The sequence below is a fragment of the Pseudopipra pipra genome, chromosome 7, assembly GCF_036250125.1.
Source record: "Pseudopipra pipra isolate bDixPip1 chromosome 7, bDixPip1.hap1, whole genome shotgun sequence".
NCBI classification, from domain to species: domain Eukaryota; kingdom Metazoa; phylum Chordata; class Aves; order Passeriformes; family Pipridae; genus Pseudopipra; species Pseudopipra pipra.
In genome coordinates, this window is record NC_087555.1 from 29,819,069 (window position 1) to 29,842,078 (window position 23,010).

Below are 23,010 nucleotides of genomic sequence, written 5' to 3' on the forward strand. Positions count from 1 at the left end.
CCTGTTGTAATTCTGTGGACACCTTACTGGTTGTAAGGAGGATGAAAACAGAGCTGCAAATTGCTTGTGCTGAATCATAAACCAGGATGTGTTTTATGAGCCCATTAAGTACATGCCCCTAATGTTAAGCATATGCTGTACTCTGCTCCATAGGAATAGAGTTAGCACTGGCTTGAGGTTAAGTGTATGTTTTAAAGTCCTGCACTGGCTTGAATGTCTTAAGAGTTGTGAACCTCACTGGGACAATGAATTAAACACATTGATTAGATTTGCAAAAGTGTTAGCTGTTTTCATATTCAGTAATAATATCTTCACTATTACATGCCACATTAGTTGTAAGCAGCTGTCATGCAGCAGGATTTAAAGTAATCTTAACAGGAGTCAAAGAAGGCATTTTGTCTTCCTCAAAGACAATAGCACACCATTGGTTTGGGCTTTGCCTCCGTCTGAAGGTGAGCAGTACTCCTCAGGCTAGCCTCCAAAATCACATCTGTTGGAGAGCAGTATATCACAACCTTATGTTACTAAAACATGTGTATTAGGAAAAGCCTAGCTTAGGAAAAAATCATGGGTATTCTAAGGGGATAAAAATATTAACTCAAACCAGATGCACAAAGGCTAGGGACATCTTTGTTCACTACACAAGGTCTTTCAAAATCTGTTTCAGAACTTATATCTGCCAAATAAAGATCTGAGTTTGTGTACATCAAGAAACCTGCAAATATGGGAATCAATGAAAAATCAGAATGTGTTCACAATGTCAAGCAAAGAAGAAATACATGCAGTCTGAAAGGAAACAGTAATTCATCTTGAGATCTAAACCTGTTTTCAAATTAGCTGTTTGTATGCTAACTTCCTCAATTCAGAAGCTTAGCCATCTGTTTCAGTTAATTAGCTAGCCTTTGGCTGAAGTTTAATCATTGTAGGAACAAGAGGTAGGGGAATCAGCAGTCCTAGAGGATTCACAGAGACCACACCCATGAGGTTGAATTTAGCATCAGACCCAGTGCTTAAAAAAAAGGGCAACTTTGCGTTGCTGCACAGGGTAGAATCTCTGCCGGGGCCAGCATGGCAAGTAAGACTGGTGGGGTGGCACAGCTGCACTGAAACATATTTTACTGCTCCTGGAAGATTCTTTGGTTTTGTTTCCATATCCAGGATATGATCCTCTTTGACGACTGCTGGCTTCTCCCTCTCTGTAGAGAGAATAGCAAGGTTGGTAATAAATAAATTTGTACCTTCAAATTTGCTAAGCTGACATTCACGGCTGAAATAGTCTGTCCTCCTGCTTGTGGTGAGCTGTAGGTCTGGGGTTAATTGTAGCAAATGTAAGAAGCATTCAGGCACCTGGGCCAGCCTTTTTCATTGGGGTTATTTCATGTCAATTGCTGCAAATTAGACACATATAAAATTTATAATGTGTGGGAGCCTGTGCACAGAAATTTAGCTTCCTCAGTATTTACAGAACATAAAACAGTCCTCCTTGTTTAAGGCTAGGATGAACATTTCTGTCACACTAAGAAAGGCAACCTTATTTCATTCTGCAGCTGCTATTTAAATTCTACAAGATCCTTTTAATCTTAGGCAAAGTTCAGAACAAGATATTTCAAACATCTGCTAACTATTATGGGCCATGCCTGTTAGTAGAGCTAATAAATTATAGCCAAGAACAGAATCAAATGTCTTAATAATGTTTTTGTTCATTGCTTCAAAGTTTGTCCTCTTTCTGTGTTATCTGTTCTCTTTTTGAGCGTGGTAGCCTGCAAAGGAGGTTGTGCTGTGAGTGAGGTGGGTGGGATCACTGTGGAATGAGGGTGACACCCTCTAGTATAAGTTAGGGGAAAAACAACAAACAACTTGGGTTCTCTATTCCAGAACAGAGGGAAATCTAAATAAATCACAAAAACGCACCCTCTGTGCTATGTGCCAAAAACAAGATGGGTGGGTCCAGCAGAATATGGGAGAGAGGGCATTTTAGTTTCCTCCAAAGGGGAGATAACAGATCAGCTTTCTCATTTGTCATGGAAACCTTTTGTCAACCCAGTAACAATGACGTCAAGGTGGCAGTGGCACAGAGACAGGATTGGTTAATGTAGCACACACCTGTTGAACTGCCAGAGGGGAAGGTATGTTGGCTTTTACATTTTCCATCCCTGATTCTAAACAGCTTTGGTGAATGAAGGTTTAGGAAGTGTTATTCAAGTCCCAGGGCAGTTTTCCTGAGCTGTGGCAGGTTCATACTCTGAGCAGGTGGTGCTGGAGCTTTCACTTATGGAGAAATCCAGCTAAGAGGCATTTGCTCAAGCAATGCAATTGTACAAATCATCCTCTTTTTGGTATCCATTTGGAGGGTGGGGAGAGCAGACTTGTACCTCAAAACAACAGCACCAAATTCCTCAGGAGTGTTTGCTTTGCTTGAGAGTAAAGGCTTTGCTAGTGGTTGCCAAAGGAGTTTTTTAGAAACACTTCTATAAAAAGAGAAAACCAAACCTATATTTACTGTACCAGATCTATAGCTGTAGATGTATAGCAGAGGACTGTAGCCCATTTTTGAAATGACAGTTTTCCTGCCTATTTTCCAGGCAGGTGCTATGCCTTTGTGTTTAGTGTTGTTGAATGGCTACTTTTTCTTTTTGTGAAGTGACATTAGATCACTTTTTCACTTCAGTGTTGCTTTTGTGGCTACCTTCCCATTTTCAGTAATTAAAAAATGTTTTAACAATTCCTTTTAAAATAAGCTTACTTCTTTTCACGAGAAAAGTGTGTAAGCAGGGAAAGCAGTTCATTTTTTCTGGCATGTTCACGTTTACCAAAAATCATAGAGGATGTGTTTGCAGAAGACTTCGAATCAGTTAAAGTATTGCACTGTGTCAATAGTTGATGCAGGTTCAGTTACCATGGCTAAAACATGAATTTACATTGGTTGCATTTATTTCCTATGGTAACACAGATAATTCTCATAAATTAAAGTATACCCTTGTTATTGCTAAACAATATACATAAAACAGAATAATTCCTATCATATAGTTTGTAAGAAGAAAAGTAGAGCCTACTTAATGGATGATAATTCAAATTATATTGGGTTGCAGTGTGGAATTAAGGCTGAGAAAAAATAATGACATAAAATGACGGACAGTGGTCAGAAAAGGAAAATGGAGTCAGCCAAAGTAAATGATATTTACTGTACAAATAGAATTTACCTGTATGTAGGGATGCCAGTGAGCGGTAGAAATTTTTGCAAGAGAACCATCTGGGATTGTAATTGTCCAAATAGCCAATGCTGATAACCCATGGCATCCTAATAGAGACAGATGATGTCAAATGCCTGCCAAGTTTCAAGGAGGTAGAAAAAAATAACTGGGTGATAAACATTGTTTTCTGTAGAAGATTGTTTTTCACATGAAAGAAATAAGGTTTAGCTACATTAGTACTATTGCCATTGTGGTCTGTGTAAATACTCTGGAAATATCTATGAAGAACTATAATTCGCCTTGGCTTCAGTTTGGAAAATGTTGCACGTTCATCTACATTTTTTTTTATGTTCATTACTCGTGATTTCAGCCTGACAAAGATATTTCGTGTGATCTAAAGTCTCTGTAGTATTGTTCGATTTTATTGGGGACTTCAGCTGGAAGGCTAGAAAAAGGCATTATAGACACTCTTTAAATAAGACTCTTCATAAGTTTTTACTATCACTGATAGGGAAACTGAGACACAGCAGAATCTATTGTCTAGTTTTGGAGGTGCTCTTCTTGCTTTCATCAGTAATATCCATGCGATATGACTGTGGTCTCCATGATGAAGTTGCCATGTGCTTGGCATAACACAAAGAAAATAAGTGGAGACATGGAGTCTGGGAAATGGAACCAAGTTTTTTATTTCTCAATGACCCACATCCCTCTCCCCAGACATAATAGAGCATCCCACCCTGTAAGATGCTGCAGAATCATGTGATCAAATGGTTTCACCACATACTTAAATCCCTCTTCCTTTTTTGGGACTGCTGCTTGTTTTGCCTGATTGAGAGTACTCACATCAGTCCTGACTCACAAAATAGCACCCTTTGCAATTTAAGTCCTATTGATTTTTACTAAGCTTGTGCATAAATGTGGCTGCTCTTCTGTGCCTCTTTGTGCCTCTTGCATCAAACTCTGCAAATTCAGAAGGGAGCATAAGAGAGACATTTGTCAGTGTACAGAAATGTCTGTTTACCCCTTTACATTTCTTTCTGGCTTTCTGTGCCAAACTTTCTCTTAAAATTCTGTAATGTGGAGATTTGGGGGGGGGGGGGGAAGGAAGGAGCTTGCTGCTGCAGCTGGAGAGCGGTACAGCAGTGACCAAAAACCTCTGTCTGTCTGCCAGGAGCAAACCTGCCTCTGAATACTGTTTCCCCTGAGTTTCTCTCTTTTCTGCAGGGACTTTTCAGACTTACTTTTCAGACTCTCTTTGCTTTTTTCCCATGTCTCAATGGTGCATATTACAGACAAAAATACCTTTGATATAGGAGAAGCAAATTCATTTATCTGCACTTTTGATCCAACCAGACATTAGTTATGGTACAATACGGAGCAGTGTGATAAAGAGTCCCTTTTTTTGCTGAAAGGACAGAAAAGGGACCCAGAAAGAAGAGAAGGAAACAGTGCAGGCTGTGATAAGTTAGGTACATGCTCTTAATAGGGTTACTACTTGCTAAGGCCTTACATGTGAACCCCGAGAAGGAAAAATGATTTGTATTGTGTTTTTATCATTTTCTTGCAGAAATTTATCATTGAAAGAGCTACCGCCTTATAACCATAGTGTTAGGCATGGTGATGCAACAGTAAATTCCTATTTCATGCAGTAAAGGCTAATTCATTTTCTTTTACTTCAAGCATGTTTTCCCTCCTCTTAGGACTCATTCTGGCAACCAGAGCATTTCAGCAGATTCTTCTTTAGATTGGGTGAGGATTAATGAGATTTGAACACACAGCTCTGCTACTGTATTACCTGGGATAGAGGAAATTGCTTACTTATTATTTATCATTCTTGTTTTATGAAAGGAAACAGATGCTTATGCCAAAAATCTTACAGCGTAGACGAGGTAATAGTGAATTCGTAAAACAGAATTTGTTGGGGGACAAATAATTCTGTGACTGGAAAAGGAAATATTCAGCCAAGAAAGTGTCCTGTTGGATGTTCAGGTTAAGTAGGTGGGATAATAGAAGGTTAATAGCTACAAGCACAAGTATGGCAGGCAGGCTGTGGATGTAAGAGTAATAGGAAGTGAAGCAAGTGCAGCAAAGATTAATAATTTTTTCCTTCACTTTAGGATTCTTCAGTATGCAGTTTCAGAACCTGCTCTCAAATTCAAGTTTTGTATGGGAATTACTTGGTTTTGTTACAAATGCTGATCAGCACTGTGTATCAACCAGGCCAGTCACTGCTGCTGGTATTCACCATCTTCTTTTGCTTACCCCCAGGCTCCCATGTTGCCATCTGTCCTCCATCTCTGCAGCCCCAGTTCTACCACAGCCCTGCTCTTTTCCAGTGCTTCTATATCTCCATGCATGGGCTCCTCTTGTCCCTCTTGCCTGCCCCTAGGATGCCACAAAATCCCTAGCTATTCCAGCTGAAACAAAGCAACTCAGATCCACTGTCAAACTCTATGGATTCACTGTAATAGAATTTTTTACTCAGTTTATTTTTATTTCCCAGTTACTAGCAAAAAATCAAATGTGGTTCCCTTGAGCACACATCTTTAGATCTGCTAATTAAGGATAAGATGGAGATTTAGCCGAGGGTTTTCAAAAGAAACCCAGAGGAAGTTAGTGTTCGGTTTACACTGAACTTCACTGACTTCAGGCTCTGGTCCTCCTCTGTGACTCTGAAATCCCCAGCAGTAACTCTAATTGAGCTGCCCTGAACATGTCCTCCACACAGCTTTATAGACACGCTGGATATGGTAATGTCAAACACTAAGTGTACTTGGATTTCAGGCTGAAAATGTTACACTCCTCTACCAGAACCTTTCGTTTATCCTGGACACTTGTATTACATGTTGTCAAATACCCTGAGGATGTTTTAAGCTCAGGTCATGTCACCTTCCTCTGCATCTGTGGAGTGTGAAAGAGAAATATGGTTTTAGGGAACAAAAGAACACGTGTATGAGTGTTGTGGATAAACACAGACATCTGTCTGTGAAAATTGAGGCCTCCATATTGATTGAACTGAGTCTAGCAAGAACAGAAATGAACATATTCGTCCGGGAACAATTCACATGTAACAGTGATTGCACAGGCCATAGTATTTTATTGGAAGTGTCTTCAGGGAAAGAAATTAAGCAGAAGCTGGGAATGTGCTTATCAATAGACCTTATTATTCTGCTCATCCTTTGATAAATGAACATAGCAAGTTCTTTCAGGCTCCTCTCAATCTTCTACTTGTTTGTGCTGGACTTCATTGATCCATATTTAGCCCTCCTGATAATGTGACATGACAGCAAATGTAAATGGCAAAGTCAATGAGCATTTCCTTTTAGTTGATACAAAGCAAGTCAGATCAACTATCAAACTCCTTGGATTTATATTCTTTTTTGAAATAGAATTTATTACCTTGTTAGAAACTAAAACAAAACACACCAAAAAAAAAGCATGCAACCATTTTTTATTATTGTAGTTAAAGAAGAAAATTTTATGGGAGGAGTGTCCTTTGGGCATGCTTCAGTCAACTCTATCAAACAGAGTGGCCAAGAATGATAAAATTCAAAACCTGCAGCTGCTGGTTCCTTTGGGAGTCACATTACAGTAGTACAAGCAACAGTCTTTCATTTCAGAAGGGAAGCATATGATGGAGCCAAAGGCCTTTCAACACTATTTTAGGTAAGCTGATCTGCATAAAGGCCATTGTAATCTCTTGTGCTGCTCAGGTTTTAGGCGATATTTTCTTTCATAATGCTGTTTCTGTGTCCACTGAAAACATCTGCTTAGACGTGCCAGGCTCGATCGTGCACCCTGTTACATCACTTGGCAAATGAGGTCACCTCAAGTAAATAGCAGTATTATGGAGAAGGGAATGAAAGCTTCAGGATTTAACTGTGGGACTCAAACTGCAACTGTTGTGATGGCTGAAGATCATGCAGCAATGTTGGAAAGGCTCAGTGGGTGCAGTGCACAAGGCAAGCAATAGGGAGGACTCAAACTCAAGTAATCATCTCTCCCAAGTTCCTTTTTTCTCAGTGCCAAACACTCTCTGAGGGCAAACTCCTGTGTTCAAAGTTGGCTTTGCTTCAAGCAGAGTTCGCCCATGCAGCAGCAGTGGCCTGGTTTTATGTGGTGATTAATGGGAACACTGAGGTGAAGCATATCATTAGGACGATACTTTAATATAACCACCAGTAAACTACAGGTACTGGAGAAAACAGCTGGGGAGAAAGGGAGAAGGATCTGTGGGGTTGCCTGGCTGCCTCCAGCTGCTATCAGACTCACTGCAACCACCTCACCCAAACAGCACCCTTAGTTTACATTGCACCTCGAGCTTCTTAAAGTGTAATTTAAATTTACCAGGAGCATTATTACTCTCAACTGATGAGAATTCATGGGCTGCATTGGGTGCAATAGAAATAGGCCCCAGATGGCCAGGCTGCACTGAGCCCAGCCACATGCCCAGTGCAGTGCTGGGGCAGGGAAGTGCCCTCAGCCATCACATGTTCTTCCAGCCTGAAGCCTCCCCAGCAGCTCTGCAGTGCGACACTTGCAAGGGGAGAAGGAGCAGGAAAATGTGCCAGCCAGGAGCAGGTCTTCCTTTGGCAGCTTGGAGAGAAACTCACTGTCATCATTCTTCCCAATGCATTTTCTGTATCTCAAATCTGGATTTACCTTTACGTTCTGTTAGACCAACCTACCACCGAAAATCATTCAAAGCAACTTCTCCAAATCCACCTTTGAATTAATTTTGGGCCTCAGGCCCTGATTTATAGTAATGGGACCTAGGGACCAACAATAAAAAAGAAAAATAGCAGCTATTAAATCTGTAAAAAGGAAATGACTTGAAAACAGAGAGGGATGCCAAGCTAGCCTCTCCAGCAATGGCAGAGGGGAGTCAGACTTACAGGACCATATGGCCTAGACATAGTTTAAATAATCTCCTCCAATTAAAAACAAAGCCAGTTTTATGTAAAGCATCTGTTCTGCAAATTCATCAATTTGAGCAGAAAAAACATCAGGGGATATTTTAAATACTTCATTGTGGTTTTGGTTTCTTTGTTCAGATCCTCACCCATTTTGAGAAGCTAATATCCCTGAAGGAGGAGTGCTGGGGTTTCCTATGATGCTACCAAGCATCAGTGCAGGCTTTTGCATTTCTGTGTGCTGTGCTCTCTATCCACGGTACCTTCAGATATCCAGAATTTATTAAGGAGTTGTGTGTTCCAGAGCACCTGAGGCAGGCCAGTGAAGATCAGCAGAGGGTCTGCTGGAAGCTGGCCATGGCTGTCCACTGGAGAGGGTATTTATCTAATGTAATCAGTCTAATTTGTATCTAAAACTCAGTGGCACTTGGCTACTAAATCCTGATTCCTCCATGCTAGCAGAGGTAAAGAAGAGAATATAAGATTATCACTTTTCTGCCTTCAAGCACTCACTTCTTACATCAGGACCAGGAAAGCATAGCTTTGAAGCAATCTATAAAAAGTGTCTGCTTTTTGCTTGAAAGGGGAGGGAAGATCAGTTGCAGGTATTGTTTGAAATTTTATCACTTTTCATAATTTCATTAAAAGTGTAACTGTGCAGACAGCAATGTACCTGTCTAAAATAATTATCCAGATTATAAGGGAAATATAATCTGGGGATATGTGTATTGAGCAAAATTGATTCAGTGCACAAACTGAGATTCACTTTGTTCTAAAGCATCCCTATGTGATCTTACTGTGCTTTTCCTCTGAGTGTCATTTGTTTCCTTTCCGAGAGGGCATCATTCTGATGTTTCTCCTCTGGTTAATGTGAGTCATTGTTCCTAGTTCTTCAGGTAACTATATTCATTTTGCTGTAATTTAAAAGCTGAGGTGGCTAATCAGGGACCTGTAGGTCCTAATTCTTCTTTGATGTTGATATCAGGGAAAACGTAGATTCTCTGATGCTAAACAATTAGTGGGGGGTCATACTCAGCTGGGAGCCCTGAGGATCAAACAAGTCTTCTGTAAGATTTTTTCATTCCTCCCTTCTCAAAACTCTGGTCAAGGCAGAATGCCCCAGTTAGATAAAGACAGATGTGTGTATTGCCCACCCTTTGCAAGGGCTCACGTTCTTGTCCCTTGTTTTTCTAAAGCTTGTGTTGGACTCAAATTCTCCTTTTCCACCAGCATCAGGTATGTCATGCAGGCAGCTGGGTTTCTATTTTAAACTCATCAGCTGTGAAGAAAGACATTTTACTGTGCACATTTTGCATCTGCTGTTTATACCTGAAGGTGTTTCATGAACCTCCTGGCCAGAATACATGATCAGATTTTGTGTACTAGCTAGGAGTGTCTTGGGAATTGGTGTCTGATGAATCATCTGTGACTGGAACGTTTGATCCCCCAGATCAAGATTGCTCAGACTGTGGCGCACGTAGAAAAGAAAGCAACTAGTTGGTGCTTCCTGATCTCAATCTATTCTTGCATTTTTATTAACCCTGGGTGAGTTTAGAACATCTTGTGGTTGCAAAAGACAGCAGGTAGGGTTTACCTTGGAGGGTTTCAGCCATCTGCCTTGCTCACCTTTCTTACCCTCTGCAGCGCTGGCAGGGTTTTGGAGCCAGTCGTGCTGGCAGTGTGTCTGAGGAGCACAGGCAATATCTGCTCCATTTTGTGCCTCTCCAGGGAAGAAAAAGGACTGGAATTTGGGTACCAGCTCTTTGAGCCAAATACCATGAGGAAAATGTCAGTCTTATAGGATCAAACACAGACATGCTCTGGTTCAATTTGTTGAGTGAAACAAAGTGAATCTGGTTGTCTTTATCTTCAAAAGAATTTTTTATAGTTAGAAGTGCTGTTTCATTTGGATCAACTTTAGTCTTACTTTCTGGAAAAAAGGTTCCCGAAATAATTCAGACAGCTCCATTCAAGCTGTTCTGCAGATGTCAGCATATGCCATAGTCCAAAATCCAACATAGTCCATGGTTTTGTAGTGGAGACTCCAGCAAGAGATGCTGGACAGGAAAGGTATGTGCTATTTGAGACTATAACACCAAATTTCCTTTCTGTTAGCATATTTATATGTCCCACGTGCCATCTCTGTCTCTTCTTCCTGCTGTGGAATAACTTGCTGTGTTTATATTTGTAATGCTGCACATCCAGATGCCTCTCTTATCTCCTTGCTGAGAAGAGCAAAGATGGTACATTTGAACTACAGGATGTCACCATTATCCTAGCCATGTGTTTGACTAATTGGCTAAATATAAACAGACCTTCCCATGAAGCTCAAGCAGTGCTCCTCTCTGTTCAGTCAGACAAAACAGAAAGAGTGGGAAGCACCAAATCCATCTTAATGGAAAATGGGTAGAGGGGCCTGAGGACTAAGAAAGACTCGGAGATGAGCCAGGTATTCCCCAGTGAATTTCCAATTCTGAACTCAGTCCAGAGCCATTCTACTGACCACAGTAGGTTATTCCTGGTTCAGCTCATAGCTCCTGAAATACAGTCTGTCCCCACAGAAACACCTCCATACAGATGCAATAAAGCAGTCACCAGAATCGCTGGAGCTCACAGTTCAGCATCCTTTAGAGCTGCAGAAGCTTTAGAGGCAGGAACATAGGTGACTCAGAGTTCACCCTCCAAACAGAGCCTGTTACAGAGTAAGAAAACTAAAGGAATTCTCTAGCACTGAAATTCCTCAAAGGCTTTTTCTGAATTTGATCTCTCACTCTCTAACCTCCCAGTAAAAAGAAAATCTCTATGATATTACAGAAATTTTCACAAGGAGCTCTGCGGGGGATAAGATTTCTCATGCCTGTCCTCCAGCTAGAGTGACAGCTCATGGATTTATTTCAGCACAGACAGAAACAACATCTAAGTGGTTTTATTCACTTTTTTTAAAGCTCTTGATAAAAATGCAAATCCCATTCTTGCTCCTACTGCCTCTCTCACCCTCTTGAAATAGGCTGTTTATGGTGACTAAATGCTTCTATCCAAAACTGGCTTTCATCCAAAACCAGATGGGCAGAAAGCCTAAAAGCAACAGAAAACTAGCAATTTATATTAGGCCACAGTGCTGCACCACACAGGATGCTTTGTTTAAACTAGCAGAGCTCTGTGTGCTATTCAATAGATGTAAATAACCAGCTAGTGTGGATTTCTGCAACAATGTTGGCATATTTCAAAATACTTAAACAGACTTCAGACACGCACCTCCCAAATACCTGCTCACCCTATTACGAGCTAATTGTTCCCACTTTACTTTCAACTGGAGTGGATTTAGTACTACTTAAAATCTATTTTAGAGAGAAGGAAGGACAGCCTGTGACCTGATAGGTATTTTCTGTCTGCAGCATGATGAAAAATATGCCTCTGGTGTTCAGCCTTACTTCCTCTGGCTGCTGCTTTGTGGCTGAAAACTAAACAGGTGCAGCAGTGGCCATGAACACACATTGTGATTCAGGAAATACCATCTCATGGTAATCCTGCACTGACCAGTACCTGCTGGTCCCTGGAGCTGAGCTGGCTCCTTCACTTTGGAGCACCCTGGATGCCTCTGCAGCAGGGTATGGCTGGTTCCTGGGATCATTTTGGTTGCTTGCACTTCACCCTCCTGCAGCTGATGGGCACTCAGTCGGGTGTTCCCAGAAGCAAAAAGGTTCATGTGAGACGGAGCTCGTTCACCAGGGTCGGTGTCTGACGTAAACTGCTCACATCGATGCTCTGAGGTGTGTGAGCAGTGTCCTGCAGCAGAGGGGAGTTGTCAATGGTGTGGTTGGGACCCTGCCTGCACTGGTGACATAGGGCACAGCTCCATTCTAGCTCAGGTTTGACCTGTGGTAGAACATCCTCATGAAACACTTACATGCCGAATGCACAGTGATGCTTTCTAACCCAGGAACATGTGAAGGCAGAGGACAGGAGATGGTTTGCTGATGGCAGGCACTGTGGAGGCAGGCTGGGGCTGCTGCTGGCTTCTTTCAGGGCATACGGCTCCAGACTGCCTGGGGCCCTCTTGCTTCCTCATTACATTTTGCTACTCGCTTCTTCCATTTCCTTTTCTTCCTGATTTTAAGGCTGTTGCTTGCTGTGCAATTCATTAGATCTGTCCCTGTGTCAGATTTTTCAGTTATGCCTTGTGCTCTGCAAAGGCATGTTGCATTGTTATTGTTATTTTTATTTTTATGTGTCTCACCAATCTTGTTGTGCCATATACAGATTAGGGTGCTGTCTGGGTTTTAAATATATCCAGTCAGTGGCTTTAATGGTGGTTTTAATCACAGGAATAATAAAAGTGAACGTTACATGTTAAAATATGAAGCCATTTACCTGTGAAGTTCAACCTTAAGGGCATTCTCTATTTTCTTTCTCTTTCCAAAACAAATGCAATATGTGTGAGAAACCAGCAGCCTATCTGTATTCCTATTTGTGTGCTCCAACATAGAGAGAAGCATGATGCACTTCTCTGAGACTGGAAAATTACTCCCTAAAAACAAATTAAGTAACTAAGGCTTGAGCGATCACTTCATAGGTGAAAGGATTTCTGTCATCGGGAATCAGATGTATTTGCATTATTCCTCAGTGGCTTACAAATTGTGTATGTATTAGTATATTGTAAGTTTTCTAGAGAGATTACTTTGCTGTGGGCTAATTTGGTAAGTAAATGTTCTTTGTGGTGTGGTGGTCTGTAAGACACAGAACAGGCTTGAGAAACACTTGGAAGGCCTTGGGCAAAAGGAGGGAGCTCCTTTTCTGTTCTTTGCAGGTGGCACCTAAAAATGATCTATGGGCCCCTACCTGAGCTAACTGCTTGTACCTACTACCTGCACCTACCTGTAAAAAAGAAACTGCTTAATTCCACCTGCCAAAGATGGGCTGTTTCCCAGAAAATCTGTTATTTTAGCACTGGCTCCAAGTGGTGAGTTGGAGCATACAGAAACCCCTGATCCACAGTTTCATTCAGAGGATGCTGGAGGAGCAGATAATACAAATTCATACTGCTTCCAGGAAGCTGAGGGAGGTTAGCTCCCTCCCTCACACATCAAAGGTATGCTTCTAAAGCCAGGGGGTGAATGTCTCCCCTGCTGAGGAAGAGCTTGATCACATCAGGTGCCAAGCAGCTCCTACAGGGGATGATTACTTCCAGTTCTCATTATTTTAAATTGCTATTTTTAATGAGTCAGAGCAAACAGGCTCACAGGGCTGGATGGTACCTGAGGGTCATGGGGCACACCTGCATCCTCTGGGATAGTGTTTACAGGTGTTGCCCAAATTGAAGCATCTGTTTGTGTCACAGATGTTTAGTTATTTCAGAAGGCCTGTTAGGTTGGCTGCCACTCAGGCCCCAGTGAGGAGGGCAGAATCACAGGCATGGAGCAGGCAGCTGCTTAGGGCAGCACTTCCCAGGCGGATACTCCCTAGGAAATGTTTTGTTAGCCCCAAACTGCCCCAAGTGCTGTTTTGACCAGCCTTTTCCCCTGGATTATTTCAGGGCTGTTTCACGTTTCCTACCTAAGCAATAAAAATTACTTATGTTTCAAAATTCAATTTGAACCATCTGAAGAAAATTTTTTAATATTCTGTAACATCCTCTTCCTTTATTATTGAAAGCAGTGAGTCTAGGGATCCTGTCTGAACCAGCTCCTTCATGCCCAGACACTGCACCTCATCCTTAGATAAGCACATTGAAGACAAGTGAGAGTTAATTCTTTATAGCAAAATTCACTTGCTGTGTGATGGCAAACACGGACACCTAGTGGTACTCGGGGACAGGGCATGGAAATGCTCTAAATAGCTCTATGGGTGATAAGTTGATATAGCAGAGTATTTGTTCACGTTTTCCCCTAAAAGAAGGAGAGACTTGATTATTTTCAGAGAAGATATGATAGATGGCATAATTTGGGGGACAGAAAATTTACCTAGCAAGGAATAGTGAAAGAGTTAAGGGGAAATTCATCACATTTGGTGAGATTTGTCTGCGTATTTAGCAAGAAGTAATCAGTTTTTTTCTTGTGTCTTAAATATCCCACGCCATACAAAATCAGATATCATATTGGATCAAGAAGATTTCGTACTCCCCAAATTAGTCCATAGCAAAGAAACCTCAGCAAATGTCACAGCAATATCTTATTCTTACCATACCTGTGAATGTCTGTACTCCAGTTATGTGGAGATTATGTCAGTGTGACAAGAGGTTGGTTTGCTGATAAACTGCCCAAATAGGTGCTAAAATGATCTCTTGTGTGCTTTCATCAACCACTGAGCTCTTTCTGTCGGGATTAATGCCAGCAGTTTGTCTGAATGGCCTCAAACAGCTGCCGTGGTTTGTTTTGTTTTGGTTTTTTTCTATTTATTTACAAATAATCTTTCAGAGAAATATTTCCTTCTTCTTCCCCAAATCTAGCATTTCGTCTACGGCAGAGACACAGGACAGGTGAGAACCAGTCCTTGTCCACTGACCCCTTTCTGTAACTGTGAATATCACCCCTGTGAGTGGGATTTCTCTCACATCTGCATTGGACACACAAACCCCTATCCCACTGAGTGGGGAGACAGGCTGTTCCCATGGGAGTGTGTATTCAGGGCTGCTTGGGCTAAGATAAGGGATTTTGAGATTGTACCAGCTGAAGAATGAAGTCTGTAGAGATGAATGTGATCTCCTCAAGGGTTCCCCCATTCAAGCTGATAAGCAGACCCCAGTTTTCACTGATTTTGAATCTTACAAGATTTATTCTAATTCTGTTGGATTGACAAGTTGTTCCTTTAAAAATATTGCATGTTATCCTTTGGTTTAGCTTCATATCCCAAGAAAATTAGGTTTATGGTATTATTCTGTTTTAAATCAGCTTGTTTACTATTCTCATCTTAATAACTTTTGGATCAGTGAACTAATTTCCATCAAAATTTCTACCAAGTGTGACACTGGAATAAGGACCTCAAAGATCTATGGATACTTCAGGGCAGTAGGCAGCATGTAGGACAAAGAAGGAGGGCCCCTAACGATGGGCAGACAGCAAGAAATCCACATTGCAGAGGAGCATTACGAAAGATTCCTCATGCCAGAAAACTTAGATTTGTTCTCACACCTTTTTAGACACACGAGAATCCAGCTCTGAGATCCAAATCTGTAAAAAACCCAAACTTTGTTAAAAACAAGCTTGTGCAATCCCTTCTTCTATTTTGCTCTGCTGTATGCACAAGTGCTTATATATCCAGTCTGTGGTTATAGAGAGACTGTGATTACACAGAGCCCAGAATTGTTCATCCAGAGTCACAGGGTGTGAGGCTGAAGGAAAGCAGCAGGTTGCCAGTGCTCAGTACGGAAGTAAGATGATACATTTATTCTTAGGTACAAATCCTGGAAGTCAGCATATAATCAATCACTCTGTGTTTATATATTTACACCTCTGGGTTCCATCAGAAAGCATGGGAGGAGCTTTTCTGATCTGCCCCCTCAGGATTTCCTAGTCTCCCAAGAGGTCCCTAGAGCAAGACGGGGGAGATGAGGGTATGTTTCTTGTCTTGCAAGAAAAGAGAAGCTGTTTCCTCACTGCACTGGTGGCGTGTGGGAATGTGTCTAGGTCAAGCTGTAGAGGGGCAAGCTGGAATTTGTCCTGCCCTAAGGCACAGCACTGAGGCAGCCTGGGCTATTGCCCTTCTAGAAAGTCACCCCAGAAACTAAAGCAACACAAAAACCCCCAGGGTTTCTGATGGACACTCACAGCTAGAAAATTCATAGCTCGAAAATTCCCCCACAGCTAGCATTCAAAAGGTTATTGGGTGGGTAGCTTTGGTGTCTCACTTCAGCCCAGGAAAATCAATAAGAAGTAAAGGAAACCAGGGCCACAACATGTTGAACTTTGACAAAAGAAATCATTAACTTGGCTTCTAAGGAATACAAATCCTGTCTTTGCCAGTGTAAATATGATGCAAAGATGATTGCTTTCATCCTACCTCCTCTAACGTCTATTCCTTTTCTTTTTTTTTTTTTTTTTTCTGTTGACCCTGGGCAGTTGTCTGGAGGGTGTGAACTAACTGTGGTGCTCCAGGACTTCACAGCAGGCCACAGCAGCGAGCTGAGCATTCAGGTGGGGCAGACAGTGGAGCTGCTGGAGAGGCCGAGTGAAAGGCCAGGCTGGTGTTTGGTCCGGACCACAGAGCGGAGCCCACCTCAGGAGGGTCTGGTCCCCAGCAGTGCTCTCTGCATTTCCCATTCCCGCAGCAGTGTGGAGATGGATTGCTTCTTCCCTTCAGGAAAAGGTAGGCAACAGTCTGACAGGTTTGAGACTGTTTTGGATTTTCCCTTTTGTATCATGTAAGTGCAAAGCTGTTTGGGCTGCTCCTGCAGTTGGCATGGGTAAAAGGCTGTTCAGTCATTGGTGAGTTTTGTTCCCAGGTCTCTGTGAATGGGCACAGCACAAGCCTGACTCCATGTCCATGAATCAATGTTTGTATGTGTGCGTCTTCTGCTATGTGGTAGTCATTATTGTCTTGAGAATATGGATAAAAATAAGACCTTTAAACAACAAAGGGACTGTTTCAGTGCCTATTGGCCTACTGGGAGGGGAAGTCATGCTGTGTATATACCCAGGATGCCCCAAATTGTGGATATGTTATTTTATGAGTGCCACAGTGCACACCAGTTCATGTTCTTTTAGTATAACCCTACTGCCTGTCTGTAATTGCAAAGAGGCCATCAGTGAGTACTGGTACACACTACTGCCTTTTGAACTGGAGACATTGTGTGTAATGGCACAGTAAAATGGGGAAAGAATACAGTTAGTGTGGAACAAAACACATCCCTGGTATTGTCCTGAGAGCTTGGGCTTCACGTGCAATGAATGGTGAAACACTGTCTCTGTGATGTCTGTGGCCTCTTTAGTCGACATTCTGTTCTGAGCAATGTGTGTCCCACGTATAGCATCCATGCAGCCAGGCTTAGGAGACGCTCCAGACTGATAGACCAGAACTGGTTCAGCTGAGTGTGGCCAGAGCAGGTCTCCTTTTGGCTGTGACCCCACTTCTGGCCATGCACAATGCAAGGAAGGTCCAGGTAGGAAAGGCTCGTATCATCCCAACTTGAAGCCTCCAACCTGAACTGGCTTTTTAAATTTTTTTTCCCCATCTGCATTAAGAGAAATAGAATTTGAATCATTGTTGCTTGAGCAAGTTAAGCTTGGTGGTTTTGTTTGTTTGGAGAAAAAGCACTGAAGCTGAGCTGTAGTCTGTCCTCGTTCCCTGCCTGCCCTCCCACTGCCGAGGCTGGGAGTGGGACACATGCAGCACACATACAGAGCAGCACTGTAGGACCAGGGTCTGCTATCTGACTTTCCCTTAAACAGGCATCTGAGCCAAATCCAGTGGAGGAGAGCTCAGCTTCTCCTCTCGGATTCGATGCCCTCAGCTGTCAGCTCTGTTTGTGGTGTGAACTGCAAACTCCTCACGCACCTCTTAGACCCACTGCCACCTCTCCTGCCTGTCACATACCCAGGGCCCTGCCCTGCTGCTGCTGCCACAGGAGCCTGTCCTGGTCTGCAGCTCTCCACTGAGAAGTGCTACAGTTGCTTACATGCAAATTAAATCTGGGAATAAACAGAAAGGTAAAGCTGAGAGTCAGCCTGGCCTGTGTAAGAGCAGTCACTACCTGGCATGACTCACAGGAGGCCAGGGACATGTCTGCTGGGTGCGTGGTCCAGCAGTAGGGCTTGTGGCCTCTGCTGAAGGACACTTCACTGGGTGACACCACTCAAACTTCATATTATGTCCACCAGGTTGTAGAGCTTTTGCTTAAATGAAATATATCTAAAAATTGTGAGAGTAGGCTGTGGAAAGGGAGGCAGGAAATCCTGAGGATGGAGACAGGGTGGTGCAGGGGCTGGAGGCTGGCAGGGGACATGGGAACTCTGCTTTTGGCATGATTGCATGAGCTCCAGGGCACAACTGCACCACAGGTATGGCAGGATGGGCACAGTGCTGGGCTGCGGCTGGAGGTCCAGATCTGACTTCCGGATGCCTGGAAGCCACCACGCTGTGTCAGCAGAGCACTGAACCTTTGCTAGCACGTTTTGCCTGCCTGTGGGCAGGTTCTCTCACCTGACATGCTGCCACAGCTTCCAGGTTGGAGCTCGCTCTTGGCCCAGCATCTCTAAACAGCTGCCAAGTGAGTCTGGGGACAGCTGGCTCCAGCCGTGTATTCATGGCCTTTATTTCCTTATACCTCTTTCCCCCTTGGCCTCAGTTTTCTTCCTGCACATACCAAAGCTGTATCAGGGAGCCTCAGTATTAATGGGATCTCCAGAAGTGCAGCTAGAAATAATAAAAATAACCACCCTATCCACTATTTTGGCTAAAGTACAGCAAATAGGCTCTGTGTCTAATCAGTTCTCCCTCTATTAGGAAAACAGGAAGTTGTTTAAACTGAATGAACAGATGCTGGGAATAAAGAAAGAGGGGTAAGTTTAAAGGGGGAAATGCAGTAGCTGCTGAAAGAGCCTGCTGGTCTTATGAGATGCTGGAAAGATTAGCATGATAAAGGGCTTCTGACTATTCAGGGTTATGCCCTTCTCTGCTTCCAGGAGCTTTAGGCACAAGTTGGATATAGAATTCCTTGATCCAGGCTTCCAAAATTTCTGGCCTTTCTCAACAACCCAGAACAAAGGCTGGCACATCTTACATCAACATTAATGGTGTTCCCAGTCTGCTTCAAGTATGTAAACATACACAGTGGCAGGAAAACAGGTTAACAGCTGAATTTTGCTTGCAATTACCAAGACACATAATTCTTTGCTTTTACAAGCACTGTAATTTCAAGAACAGAAAGTACCTACACTCAAAACTTAACATTTCTAATAATAGAATTTGCCATCTATTTTAGAAACATGCAGAGTTTTGCCAAGTATCAAAACATAGTTACATCTGCATAGAGGGAAATGGCAAATTACTCTGTTTTGTCCTATTATGAGTTATTGTGGAGTGTAAATGTAAATCGTGGCTTAGAGAAGCTACCTACTATCCTTAACGTGCAAGAGTAAGGAAAGTAATATGTCAGCCAACATCTGAACACACAGAGACTTAACAGATTCGGTGGGATCACCAGGACATTTTGTAAAGCATCAGTGCAAGTCCTCATCAAGCTTTTTTAAACAGTCTAACCAAAAGCCACTGGAAATGCAAAACCAAAGTTCACAACTGAACATGTGCTCTGGGTCTTCCTCACTCTTTTACACCTCCTTTGAAAATAGGTGGTGAATTAACATAAAATATTGCAAAAGGAAAAATGTGGTGTCAACAGAACAGAACAAACCTAGAAGAGAACACTTCCTACCTTTTGTAATGAAATATCTGTACAGATTTCTCTTATTGATCAGTAAAAGTGCAGAGACTGGAAGGACTGGCCTGCCAGCCTTCTGTCTGACTCCTGACTGTGTTCCTTTGGAGGATACACACTTGATTTTTTCAGCTCAACACACAAGTATCCTCCTGCCTGTCCTTCCTTTCCGATGATCTGACAGTGTTTGCAATTACCCTCTATAGAAAGGCAAACAGATTTCTGGAATTAACCTTTTGCAAGTGATTTACAGATGATTGAGTAAAAGGAACTCTGCAGTCTCTGTTACTGTACTCCAGAATCTGCAGGATGTTTTTTTTTTCTGACTAGCATCCCTAGGAAGGAAAAAGAAAGATCTGTGATACCAGCAATGAAGCTCTGTTTGAACTGTCCCACATGCCTAATTACAGGAAAGCTGTGACTTTTATTTCTTTTATTTCTCTTTTACCCTATAATTGAGATCTAAAGTATTAAGCTATACATTTCAAATTAAGAGAGCAATCCAGTTGGATAGAAAGCAGCATTGTGATCTAGCCAATATTCATTAAGCATGTTGCCACAAGCATATTCCTGGTGTCAACCTGTTAACTTTGAGTGATTCCAAATTTGAATTTGGCCCATGAAACTATTAGATGAAATCTTGATCATAAAAGTTTTTGTCTTATGACCCCTTAAACAGCATTTTTCTTCTAAGATCAAATACACAGAGTATTTCAAAGAGAAACAAAGGTTAGTTCTTGCAGTAATTTTAAGCAACCTCCATCACAAAAAGAAAGCCTTAAAAAAAAGATAGAGTTTCATGGCACTTGTTTTGGATTGATGATATGTGAAAGGAGGGTCCCATTCAGGGCCTCAGACCAGATCCTGCCCACAGGATGCTTGTGTCTGGTGCATATCTCTGGAGGAGATAAGGAATATATTTTTTTAAGATGCTATGCAAACATCTTGCTGTGCAGGCAGACGGCCACCTAACAGCAGGGCTTTGGTGGCAGTGGTGGGTCCTTGTAACAGAGCAAACAGAAAAATAGTTGGATCTCTTTCAGCTAAAGAGGGAACACAGATCTTGCAGGGCATATGATAGCAGGGTGAGCATCTTGCCTGCACTTCCCACATGGGTCACTTTGGCCTGGTCCGTCAGCTGGGAGAGCACCAGACTTTGGGCAGGAGGAGCAGGAGTTTCGGTGCTGTGCAGGTCACAGCTTATGCATTTGGAGGGTCTCCTACCCAATCCTACAGCCAGAGAGAGCCTGTGGCTGGGAGGTGCAATGGCAGGCTGGGCTGTGGCAGAAGGAAGCAGAATAAGGATTTAACCTAGTGAGAAGGGTGGTATCAATGAAAAAGAGGTCACACTGAGACTTGAAGTTTTGTAACTTCTCCTCGTGGGAAAGACCAGATCGTTTAATGCTTTAGTGTGCAAAGCTGGTCAGGGTAATCCGGCTCGAGTTGCATTTTAAATCTTTCCTTCAGTTACTGATCTCAGAAGAAGCATCTGTGTAGGGAAAAGCATTATTGTTTCTTCCCACGTCTCTTTTTAAGAACATCTTGGATTTTAGTGCGGGAAAAGAGTCTAGGTTGCTTTTATTGTATCCCTGTTCCTGTTGAGTATTAAATTGCGATCTGCATTGGCTCACGCATTTTCTCTGTTGTGTTTTAAACAATCTCTGTTGCAAACATATTCCATGGTAATGATTCCTGATGTCCCAGGGGAGCTGTGTGAGGACGATTCAAAAGTTTTAGTGTGCTGCATTAAACCTTCATTTGTCCTTGTAGAGGCCGAGAAATTGTTTTTGTTTTTGAAAGTCTTAATGAAGAGCAGTCGATTAAAATGTTTGCAAGGCTCTGAAGTAAAGGAAATATTTCATTAGGTAACACAGTTGATATAACTGTTACATAAACAGGTCGTGGGGTTTCTATTAAACAATGTTCAGGCTCCCATTGTCAATATAAATATGCAATATTTAAATTAAAAAACAAACCCTCACCTCTGTTCTTATTACTGCTCCCACAAGGGTGTTCAGAGTCAAAATTTCATAGTATAGGCTGTCTTTCGAGAGAGGTCACGTGGAGCCCTTCTGCTGGCATTTAGTGCCTCCCTGTTACAAGTTCAGGACATAACTTATGAAGAAAAATCACATCAGGAAAGTTTTTGCTGCATTTTCACTCCTTTTCAATTATGATAGAGCAGCTGGAAACAAGCCGGTCAGCCAGCATGGTGTGACATGGCAGCTCTCTGTGGGCTGGCACCAAGGCCTGCCATAGCCCAGCTCAGGACTACTGCTCTGCCTCAGTGTACGAATGTGGCTCCATGCAGTTGTGAAAGGAATGGGAAAAGAAAGACAAAAAAACTCAAAACCACTTTGCTATTTCAGTCAGGTCACCTTTTTCCTTTTTTTCTCTGCTGTGTCTCCCTCCTCTCTCTCTTCAAACAATGTCCACCTATCTTCACTTTCATGGCCCTTCACAGTTTCTCCCCACCATATCGCTGCTTTGTACCTCAGTGGGCAATGCCTGCCCCAGAGCTGGAGAGCCGATGATGCCTCACTCCCCGACCTACTGGTATATTTTGATCCCAGACCTCTGTGCTTTCTCCTTCTTCAAAGTCCCTCTGCAGAAGAACTCAGACACTCATTAAGTGTCCATGCTTGGAGTTATCCATGTTTATACCTTCTCCTGGACTCTATTATCTCCTAAACAATAAAAAAAATGAACAAATATTCAGCAACAGTTGGCAATACGGGTGATGAGATCTGATTCTCATCGTGTCTAAGGGGTAGGCCAAGTTGAGGCTGAAGGATGAGCCATACCTCTGTAGGGATATTCATGTCACTATGCCTGTAGCTCTACCAGCGATTTTACCTGTTGGGCACATCAGAAAAACAAAACTATACTGACAAATCCTTGCCTAGGCAACCCTAAGAGGCAGTGACAGTCCAAGCACTACCTGAGTAACTAAGTAAGCTGGACACAGCCTGACCAAGTATGGGAAACATGTGGACACAGATTGTATGCGGACTGTTGGAGCCATGCTCTCATGGCTTGTGAACAGCCCTATTTCTCTGATGTGGTATTTCTGTGTCATGATTTTTTCTTGTTTTCAGTATGGCATCACCAGATATTAACACCTACATTCAGCCATGTGGACTTGTTTAGGACATACCAGGTACCACTAAAATCAATAATGCTTATTGCTTCAGCTGCTTTGTTATCTAATCAAAGCAAAAGGCCTCCAGTGCTCTACCTGAGACTTTATTTTTTTGGAGAAGTGCAATTTTGATGAATGCTTTGATAAAACAGGAAAGGCTATTTTGGGGGAAGTTGCTTTGCTTTTGTACGGTGGATTTTTATTATTTTAAACACAGGAGTCTTTGTTTAAAAGAGAGAAGGCCTGCAACTTTTCTTGTTTACTTTGCCTTTGCTTCCCCTTCTGACAGGGGGTAAAATATATCCACCTAGTCCCCTGACAGCTTAATCCCAAAATTCAATGTACAGTGTCTGTGTCTGTTTTATCACTGGGAAAACAAACAAACAAAACCAAACA

The 23,010-nt window shown here is 42.4% G+C and overlaps 1 protein-coding gene across 9 annotated transcripts in view; it reads left to right on the plus strand.

Annotated features, from left to right (window-relative positions):
- KALRN (kalirin RhoGEF kinase) overlaps positions 1–23,010 on the plus strand; it is a 507,433-nt gene that overhangs the window by 392,507 nt on the left and 91,916 nt on the right. For 8 of the 9 annotated variants that reach the window (XM_064661424.1, XM_064661428.1, XM_064661425.1 and 5 more), the window contains exons 35-36: positions 14,550–14,579; positions 16,159–16,405. In XM_064661424.1, the coding sequence (XP_064517494.1) occupies positions 14,550–14,579; positions 16,159–16,405 (277 nt within the window). The remainder of the gene's footprint in view (positions 1–14,549; positions 14,580–16,158; positions 16,406–23,010) is intronic. The other variant, XM_064661427.1, reaches the window with a different exon arrangement.